This window comes from Mytilus galloprovincialis, chromosome 8, assembly GCF_965363235.1.
Source record: "Mytilus galloprovincialis chromosome 8, xbMytGall1.hap1.1, whole genome shotgun sequence".
Taxonomy (NCBI): Eukaryota; Metazoa; Mollusca; class Bivalvia; order Mytilida; family Mytilidae; genus Mytilus; species Mytilus galloprovincialis.
Window position 1 is genome coordinate 91,596,297 of NC_134845.1, and position 10,660 is coordinate 91,606,956.

Genomic DNA, 10,660 nt, shown 5'->3' on the forward strand with positions numbered 1-10,660 from the left:
GTTGAATCATAAAAAATATGTTTCCTGTTAAAAGTCAAGACTTGTTTTTGTCAACAGCCACTCTACATTATATCCTTATACCGTTATGCTTATAGACATTGCTATTTGTTTACGACGAAATGTTTTGTAAAGAGGCATGCTTAAACGTATGGTTATTTGTTAACAAAGGGATATTTTAAATGGTTATTGAAATTACATTAGGTGAGTCACGTGGGTTTTCGTAAAGTATTTGAGCAAAAGAAAAGTATCACTTCATACAAATGCGGCTTAAGCTTGCTAGCGAAACAGGTAAGTGACTTTCAAATAAAGTATCAATTTACTGCGCACATAACAAATTGTATATAAAATGGTAATGTAAATCTGAAAATGAGAAAACTATAAATTTATTTTCTCAAATTGATATATGAATGATATGAGAACAAACCATTCCGAAGAACATTACTGAAATGTGTGAAGATGCTATATTGTTTCTGAAAAAAAACTGTATTCACTGAATTAGTAAATATCTCTTCCATTTTTAAATTTACATTTCATCTTTTTTCAATAAATTAATACAAGTGTATCTGCATATTTACAGAAACCAAAGGAACTTTCGTTTTGGTTTATAAAAGAATTTAGTTTTGAACATGGAACCAAAACACGATAGAAAAGATACGAAAATGGTAAGCATGCATTTATTTGTATGATCTGTTATCCTTATATGTTAAGGCCTTTGAAATAAGATAACATTTCGAAGGCAATTTCTGAAGTGGTGTGAGTTAGTAAAAGGAATGCATTAATAACTTTCAAAATATGTTTATGATCTGAACTTATTGTCCCATTCTGAATTAAAAGATCGAATGTTTGAATTTCATTTGCTGAAAACTACAATTGTTCAACAACGCATATTTCTGTTATGTGTTCGTCTATAAATAGACTAGAAAAGTCTAAAACATATCAACATGTTGTTTTGCAGATGCAACGACATAACCAGCAAAATCTTTCTTTATGTTGGACAGTTGTTTGTATTTGTGTCGTTTTTCGTAACGTTCTGGACTGTGTCAGGTTATCTGCAACTTAGAAGTTTTAATGACCACTTGGTACCCCCCACTTCTCTTTTATAGTTCGATTTTACTGGAATTTGTTTTTTTAGATGTTTAAACTATAGAAGAAACACTTTTTCATCCATGCTATAGATAAAGCCTTTAGCTTGTTTGAATAAAGCAATGCCTTTCTCACGATCAGGATATATCACATTTGTTACATCTAAACTAGAGTTAAGGTACTCTGAAAATCCAAAATGCTTGATGTTTTACATTTCACAGATACAATTGTTTTCCATTCGTTAGATGTTTTGGAGCTTTTGATTTTGCCATTTTATAAAGAACTTTCCGTTTTTAATTTCCCTTGGAGTATGGTACTCTTGTAATTGTTACTTTTTCGTTTGCGTGCTAAATCTTAAGAACTAATATTTGTACCTTAACGCATACATGTTTAAAGATACACTTGTTTTGATATGTACTTGGTTTAGGAAGTTTATCAAAGTTAACTTAGTCGTTTATGAATGGAAATATATTCAAGCTCTGCATGGGGCTAAATGAAACACATTACTTTAATAATTATTGCCATGCATGCTCTATAATTTTCATTATCACATTTTATCATATTGATTACAGTTGTAATTAGTGTCATTTAGAAAGCCAGCTGTCATATTGGGTTTAAATATAACTTTTAATATATTGTGTAAGTACCGCAGACTGTGCCTTACTGATCTCGGACTACTTATCATCGGCAAGCAATTATCATTGTAAGAAACAAACTCAAAATTTAAAGTAACAAATGTTGACTAGTTCAAGTTAATCTAAAACATAAAATCAATTTACAAAACCAGTAGCTTATGTTTCGAAACACAAAGGTATGAGTTACTCAGAAAAAATAATCATAATTATAATGAATCCGTCTTTATTTTCATAATAACATCCAACTAGCTTCTTTCGCGCATGCATATTATGCTGTACGGTGTTTTAAAATCTTGAATATGCCGATTTCTTGAGGATATGATTTGAAGGTATGTTATATTAACTGAGAATATAGTAACAGATTAGACTATTTATGGCATAAATATAACTTTTTACATGCGAAGGTTTTGATCTTTGGTCCGTGATCAGTTAAGGACAGTTTTGATTTTTCGTTCCATATTTACTGACACCTTTAGGAACTATGCTTTCAAATTAATTATGTGTTGAATTGTTTTTATCCTATAGATGCAAATCTACACAATAAGTTGAATGCGGCAACACATGTTATAATCGATGATTCTTTTTTAAGTTTGAAATAGATCTATATTCACAAATCGAACATTACGTGTTTGTCTTAAAGTACCGGTAATTTTGTATACTTACATTTATAGTTGATAATCTTTCTCGGTAAAAACTGTTGGAAAATAATTTTGGATAATGTGCACAATATATAAAACTCGAAATACCTATTGCATAACAGTGTTTTCCGTATAACGAATTTTTAAATTTTAACAAGAAAGCAACAAAGATTCTTAAAAAGATCGGTCAGAATGATAAATTATATAAAACATCAATATCGATCAATTATCATATGTGTTCCTTAGCACTGCAACAAACTTTTCTGTACTTGAAGATAACTATGTTAAACTTAATCAAAAATGAAAAAAGAAAAATAATAAATATTTCTTTTTCTTACAGGCAAAATCTGAACATAAACAACCAAGAAACATTTGGACTTGGGAATGTGAAGAAATAACAGCATCCATGTTTGACGATGTAGCTGGATATATCCGAAAGATCGGTAAATCTGGTACTACAGTTGATGCAAGCGACATGATTAAAAAGACAAAAGAATATTTTGAAAACCACGAAGATATGCATGACATTTGGAATAATGTAAAAATTAATATCTTCGACCAGCTCGGTAACGAACTCCTTTTAAAAGCTGGAAATGGCCAATATAAAATCGTTGCAAACAAATTGAGAGGGAAAACTAACATTTTATGTACAAAGGTTAGCGGCGAAATCGTCATCAAACCTGAGGAATTGTAGACATACTGATTTTGTACAGTGACAATATGATCATTAATTGTTTGCTCTCATATATATATATATGTAGATGAATTGGTATTGTAAATATTAAAATGTTTATGTATTCTTAAAAATAAATTTACTCTTTGAAGCTTCGGTTTGCTTTTGAGTTAAACCCGTTACCGTTAGTATAATTAAGCATATATTACAAACGATTAGTAAAGAGAAATCAAGCTTCTCAATGGTCGAAATAAGTGTTTATCCAACTGCTTTTCATCCAATGAAATTATCCTTGTAAATTAGTTGGTCATATTCCTGATTTTATTAATTTTTTGTCAACAGGTCAAAGTACAAAGTTTATTATCAACAAACGAGCCAAATATTCAACCGCGTTGGTACCCCTTATGTGGCGTTTATATAACTTGAAACACTGAGTCGCAATTCAATAAAAGTATATATTATTGTCATTTCTGTTGATCAAAGTTTATTAAGAAAATAAATCAAAATTTAACAACAAATGAACGACTGAAGAGGTGCAAACTTGAACCTAAGAACATAAGGGTACAAACAAACTCTACTTAATTTACAAAATCAAATGCAGATTTATTTAAGTGTGGGATTGCAACACTCTTTTTGATTTTCCAGTTCTTGATATACCAAAACATGTACAATAGTTGCAATTGGTTGATAAGTAAGTTTACCGAATATGGCTTTTTTCCTATTATGATTTATTATCGGAAGAAAGATTTGCATGGATGTTGATGTATATATTGTAGAAGATATTTATGTTGTCGACATACACCTTTGGAGTTAAGAATTTCCAATAATTATTCGATTGTTGGCGAATTTCTGTCTTTTAAATCGAGACATGAAATTTAAAAATTGGTAAACAACCTTTGCGAAAATTATATGGAATCATTTAAAGGCAAAAAAATCATTAAAATCGCTACGCTACATAAATTATGTAAACATCTTTCTCCTTTATCGGGCATAAGAACATATAACGCTTTTATCTTACCAAGACCATTTTGGTTAATATTCATTTTGGTTAATATTCGAAAGACGTCACTTAATAACGTAACATAGTTAAGTTTGCCTTATCTTCATATTTGAAATAAACTGTACACGAGAACTTAAATAGGATAAATGCTACTGTCGTATGTTTACTGTGATAGAGAAAGTAAAATAAGACCAAGACATACCTTCGTCCTCACAAAAGTAAGAAAATGTATACTAGAGCAATTTATTTCAACCTGGATAAAGGATAGCAAAAGGGAAATGAAGGTATGTGTGATAAGTGATTGACTGCTACAAGCACCCTTCTGTCCTCCAGGAGTGTAAAGCTTCTCAAGCGTAAATAGTGCCTACACAAAAGCATCGAATTAATCGACCTCATTTTTGACATACCGTTCATTACAAGAAGTGCGAATATATATAATACAATCAAATAGACCCTAAGCTTTAGCAAGGTTATACTGCAAAACAATTTTCTTTATCTCATTCAATCCTTTTTTTTTATTTATAATCATATTTATAAAAAAAGATTTAAATGACCGGTTTGTACATTTTGTTTTTAATACAACCGAGGAGTTTTCTTCATTTAACAACTTAATAATTAGAGGAATGGTGCATAACGTCATAATAAATTATAAGGAATTGATAACCAAACATTAACCCCACCGCCTGTCCCAAGTCAGGAGCCTCTGGCCTTTTTAAGTTTTGTATTTTTTTTTTAAATTTTAGTTCATTTATATGTTTAGGGGCAAGCTAAGGACCACCTCCGGGTACGGGATTTTCTCGCTGCGTTGGAGACCCAAAGGTGACATTCGGCTGTTGTCTGCTCTTTGGTCAGGTTATTGTCTCGTTTACATATCCCTATTTTCATTCTGATTTTATTAATACCGTTACAATAATCTCTTTTCTGAAAAAAATGTCTACATTGTGCCAAGTAAATATGTATATTCCAAAACAACTAAAATAATCATATAGAAGGCGCAACATTTTGAAGTGTAATCACAGTGTTAAATTAATTTATTTAAAATCTAACGAGTCAACGTATCTAAGGCTCAGGATTTGTTCAATGAAATGATTGTAAAACTTTAAATTTAGATTAGTTTCTTTAGATCTTTGAAAAAACACCACATTTGGTGAAATTATCTATGTTCTCTCTTTTAATCAAATATAGTTTGCACTTCAGTAAATAAAGACAAGGCAATTCCCCATTGGTACTCGTTCTACAGCTAAAGCTGTGCCGTTTTCACTATGAAGTTTCGAAAAAAAAAAATCATATCCTGGAATAGAAAGTTCATATGTATTACTATTTTTGGAAAATATATAAAGAGATGGTTGTATGGCTTATTTTCAACCTTGGTATGTCTTGAACTTCTTAAAAATTCAAATTATGCAAAAGTTCTGTACAACCCCTTCGAGACTTTCTGAGAACTGCATAAACAACATTCAAAGTTATTGAAAGTGAATGAATATTCTTATTATGGCTTTTTGGCCCTTTCATTTTAGCCGAAGGTTGTTTCTATAAATTATCCGATTATTTGTTTAACTATACTGATACATTGAAGCGTCTGATTTGTTTTATATTTTCTTTCTCTTTGTAGAACGATGACTTCATCATAACATCTACAGCTTTTGACGCTTTTCATTCCATCATGACAGATTATAAGCAAGATTTTGACAAAGAAACACTAGATACACTCACGAAGAAGATGTTTGATCCGAACCTGAAAAATGAAACTGATGTTAAGCTGGTTATACCGGTTCAAGACAAAGAAGGACATTATAAGGTCTTTAAGTTTCAAATAGGATCCGGTGTAAAGGAAAAGATGCTTAATATCAAAGAAGTAAGTTGAATTGACTTATTGACAAACTCAACAAAGTTTTCGATGCCAAATTTAGTACAGATGGTGTGAATTTGATCTGAAGGCTTGAAGTATAAGTAATAAATCATGTAAATGGTTAAGACGCAGTTCTCAAAGTTATTCTATATCATATATCTTTGATTACAAAAAAGAAAAAAAAAACCTCAGAAATACTAGGCCTATAATACAAAGCTTTTGAAATGAAAGGCAAACATTTTTTTTTATCTTTTGTAAATATCTCAATCGCTTAATGACTTATGAACAGCGGCACACTACTGTTGCTTTTTTTTTAATAACGTAGTTTACATAAAAATTAAAAAAAAATGTGAAGCCTAAATAGAAGAATGTGACACTAAATTTTAATCTATTGATAATGAAACCTATCAGACTTATGTATAATGAAGACATAAAGGATGTTTGTGGTAGATTTCGAATATTGCTTTGGGACAAGATTTTGCCATTAACTTACCTTCTTCTTTGTAAACATATTATTTCTATTATGCCATAATAAATTCATACTATCCATATAAGAAGATGTGGTATGATGTATACCTCACATTTTTCTATATATTAGTTAATTGAATATTATATTGTTCATTTGTGTCTTTTCATATGAATATTTCAATTATTCATTTGAATATGATCCGAGTAAGAATCGCATGGCGGTAATGCAGCCAGAGCAGGAAGTTATTGGTGCTTTGTTGCAACTGGTATAGCTTGTATTGTTACTATTCCATCAGTTTTTGTCTGTTGCCTGGATAAGATTCCTTTCAATCGATTGATGAGATTTGTTAATCAGCAAACTCATGTTGGCTATATAATATTACCTGAGGAAAGAAATTAATTGACATAGAGCAACGTTTTTGTCACACCTTTTGAAACAGTTAAAAATATGTCATAGATTTCTTTAAGAGACATGCCACAGATTCATTTTGGAATTCGACAATTACCACCTATGCCCAACTTTTGCAATATATATTTTATTGTGTTTTCTCTTGTAAGATATGCAAAAAGTGTTTCTGAGATTATTTGAATAATTTGTTTAGAACACATAAACTGTCTGATAAACAAAACATATCTTTTTAGAGTAGCAACAAAAAACAGGTATTAATTATCTTCTTGGAAAATGTAAACTTTCCTTAACTAATGAATGTGCCAGTTGAAAAGAAATAGAAATTATAGAGCATACATTTTTTGAATGTACAGAGATAGAACAATTTTGGAGAGATTTTTCAAATGGGTGGTATTCAGTTTTTGGAGTAAAACTATTTATTGATAAAGACAGTGTCATTTTTGGTGTATTGAATTCTGATAACTAAGTTTTAAATTGTTGCATTCTACAGGCAAAATATTACATTAAGTATGTAAAGACCACACAAGTAGACAGACTGTTCATATATGTGCAAGCTTTTCTTCAATTTTTGAAAAGACGTCTGGAGATATTAGAATATTTATATATTTCTAAAGACAAACACGAGTCATTTGTCAACAGATGGGGGGAATTTATGAAAGTTATTTAATTAAATTTATTTTTTAATATGGTTATAGTATAATGTATTCCAAAGTATTCTTAAGACTTATCATATACTGAGTATTCACACAACTAACTTGTAGATTTTTACTATGTCTTATTTCCATAATGTCAATAGTATAACAATGCTATACATGTCATGTCATTCACTTATGTCTTGTAAAAATGTATGTATGCACTGTAGTTTGAACACCAAAAAGATCAATAAAAAAATAAGGTATTAGGAAGTCTACTGTAATAAGATCTTTACCCATTGTTTTTATTGGTATAAATGTTGATTTTAGTATCAGTAAATTAATTTATTTATACCAATAAAAACAATGTTTGAAGATCTAATTACAGTGTTGAATTGGTAACCTTTCAGAAAAGTTTATTTAAACATGTTAAAGGATCGATTGGTTTACCAGGATCTTGTTTAAACTTCCGAGCTCGGTTAACTGCATCTCCGTAAAAATTAGGTGTGCTATTCAATTTATAAGTTGTTTTCTACAGGTACTGCCAAACTTACACACCACATGTTTGTATCTATTGAAGAATTTAGTGCAGGTTTTAATTAGTTTGTGGTAACGAAATCCAAGACCTAATAATTTACAAATTATTCATAAAGTACGTTCATTGAAGTTCAAAAGTACACTATAATTCATCTTAACTGAAGGGTACATGTAGTTGTCTTTTTGCATTTAAATTAGATTATATTTCATCAAATTTTATAACTATTCGAAATGTAGCAAAGTAATCGATACTTACATGATACATTTGGCTGTTACCAATTAAATTACAAGTAATCGAAAATTATAGATTACTGTCGATAACTTGGAAAAATGAAATCAATTACAATCGATAACGATAACATTTTACTCTTACGCCATCCCTGGTATGAATGTGTATATACTTTTTGTACACTACAGTGTGATTTTCGGGCTTTTTTATTATTGTATATGTTACATTTGTTTGTAGTATAATCATAGTTTGTTGATAATATTCAAGGCTGTGTTCCGCAATTTAATGTTTTTGCGTGATTGTCATCTGCCGAAGAACTTTGGCGAGAGTTTTGCTTCGTGTTGAAGTTCTCATTAGACTTGCATTTCTTGAGATCACCGCAAATTTGTGCTGAAGCTAGCGTGGCTATTTGTTTTTTTTTGTGTTAAATGTTGTTTGTCCTTCTATCTTTTTGTTCGTAATTTTGTCATGGCGTTGTCAAATTGTTTTCGACTTATGAATTTGAATATTCCTTTGATATTTTACCTCTCTTTTGAGAAGAAAAATAGCAACTAAAGCGAATTCCCTTTCTTTTTGTGTTTTCCATGTTTATTGGCTATGGGTCAAGGATAGAAATGAATCTTTATAATGTTGAATTTTATTTGTGTGCTTAATCATCTTTAAGACCTCTTGCAGTTAATTATGCTATATCATGGCGACTATTTTGTATTAATGTTCAAAGAGTGAAAACGTATTAGTTGAAGTGGTGAGACCATACTAACCAATCGATATCCTGTTTTGTGGTATGAATTATTAATATGAAGTCGAAATTCATTATGAAAAAATATACCAATATTCTTATATTGGTTTTATACTAAGAATTTCCTTAAATAGATGTTGAGGCGAGTTTTTATACAATATATGAGACCTATATGACATAACTGAGTGTAATCATTTAAGTAGAGTTTTTTTTAGAGTAATGAGATATACGTTTTGGACGAAACGCACATATGGCGTAGAAAACCATAAACCTGGTGAGAAGTAGATGTAAGCAATTATAGGCAACCGTATGGACATCAACAATGAGAAAAAAAACAATACCGTATAGTCAGAAATGAAAGGCTCCAACATGAAAAATAGGAACCAATTCAACAGAAAAAACTAACGACCTATTTTCTAACAAAACAATATATTAACGGAAATCAAATATGACAAACACGAACCAATGACTACCTGTTTTTAAGGAATCAATAACTCAACACTGATAAGATTTATTTTCTTTACTTTTAGGTCGACAAATACCCCGACTTTGTAACCATTCCTGAAGCCCCTCGAATATTCAACATTATTAAGACAGATCATATTGGTAAATTGGATGAAAAAATAAAAGATGATCTTGATGAACATATTTCTAATATACATGCGAAATTAAAAGGGAAAAGCGATGTGCGGTTTCTCATCTATGTGCCACTCACGAACGGACAAAACACAGAATGTATGTACAAAATTGGATCCGGAGGTTCTCTGATGGTGATACAATTAGGAAGAAAAACCCAGATTGATCACTTTATGGACTTTGGGAAGCATTTGCTGTCTCATAAAATCTACCTGTGTCTTGTTCTTCCGTTAGTTCTTTTCGTAGCTGGATACAATGCAACTGATATGATCAAAGTCATCCACGTATTCGACCCTTTAGTCAGCAACAAGATGTATGAAGTGTTAATACTTCTGTTGAATAGAACAGACGAGGCACAAAAGTGATGCATTCTCATTGCTTTGGAGGGTTGATGTCCGTGAAAGCCGTTCATCTAATTCAATTAACATACTTATATATTATAATATTATGCATCAAACAATAAAGTTTAAAACCCATTTCGAAAGTGAGACAAACATTTTCCAATATCATATAGACTTTTGTTCAGAAAGATATTAAAAAGTGTAATTAGTATAGAAGTAGTATACCGATATATTGTAGAATGAAATCCGAATAATGCTAAGATTTGTTGATTAATTATAATTTTCTGGAATGTGCAGTTTCGAATATTTCATAGATATAAGAATATGTGGCATGAGTGCAAATGAGACAACTCTCCAGCCAAGTCACAATTAGTAACAGTAAACCATTATAGGTCAAAGTGCGGTCTTCAACACGGAGCCTTGACTCACACAGAATAGCAAGCTATAAATAACTCCCCCCAAAAAGTGACTAGTGTTAAACCATTCAAACGAGAAAACCAATGGTCTAATCAATATCAAAAATGAAAAACGAGAAACACTTTTAAACCACATCAACAAACGACAACCACTGACTTAGGACAGGTGCAAAGATATGCAGCGGGTTTACACGTTTTTATATGTTCATGTTTATGTGTCATGTATATAAGCCACTTTGAATAAAAATAAAAACAATATGTATTCAAACAAAATGACAAACTTTAGAAGTGTGTTTTTATTAAGAACACACCATTTCAACAATTAATAATGTAGCGGGTTATTTTTACACAATGATCAAAATACAAAAAACAAAA

The 10,660-nt window shown here is 30.5% G+C and overlaps 2 protein-coding genes across 2 annotated transcripts; both read left to right on the forward strand.

Annotated features, from left to right (window-relative positions):
- The first annotated feature begins 250 nt into the window (after positions 1-250).
- LOC143043672 (uncharacterized) lies at positions 251-3,190 on the forward strand. Its single transcript, XM_076215868.1, has 3 exons — positions 251-288; positions 578-662; positions 2,697-3,190. Exons 2-3 carry the CDS (start codon positions 627-629, stop codon positions 3,048-3,050), a joined length of 390 nt encoding a protein of 129 aa, XP_076071983.1. The 5' UTR covers positions 251-288; positions 578-626; the 3' UTR covers positions 3,051-3,190.
- Positions 3,191-5,647: 2,457 nt separating this feature from the next.
- LOC143043673 (uncharacterized) lies at positions 5,648-10,120 on the forward strand. Its single transcript, XM_076215869.1, has 2 exons — positions 5,648-5,884; positions 9,423-10,120. Exons 1-2 carry the CDS (start codon positions 5,693-5,695, stop codon positions 9,891-9,893), a joined length of 663 nt encoding a protein of 220 aa, XP_076071984.1. The 5' UTR covers positions 5,648-5,692; the 3' UTR covers positions 9,894-10,120.
- The last annotated feature ends 540 nt before the right edge of the window (positions 10,121-10,660 follow it).

What these genes read in the sequence shown, in the direction of transcription:
- LOC143043672 (XM_076215868.1), top strand. Translation starts at nt 627, where the DNA reads ATGGAACCAAAACACGATAGAAAAGATACGAAAATG. An exon ending in ATAGAAAAGATACGAAAATG is followed by an intron (nt 663 to 2,696) that starts GTAAGCATGCAT and finishes TTTTTCTTACAG; the next exon opens with GCAAAATCTGAACATAAACA.
- LOC143043673 (XM_076215869.1), top strand. Translation starts at nt 5,693, where the DNA reads ATGACAGATTATAAGCAAGATTTTGACAAAGAAACACTAGATACACTC. An exon ending in AGATGCTTAATATCAAAGAA is followed by an intron (nt 5,885 to 9,422) that starts GTAAGTTGAATT and finishes CTTTACTTTTAG; the next exon opens with GTCGACAAATACCCCGACTT.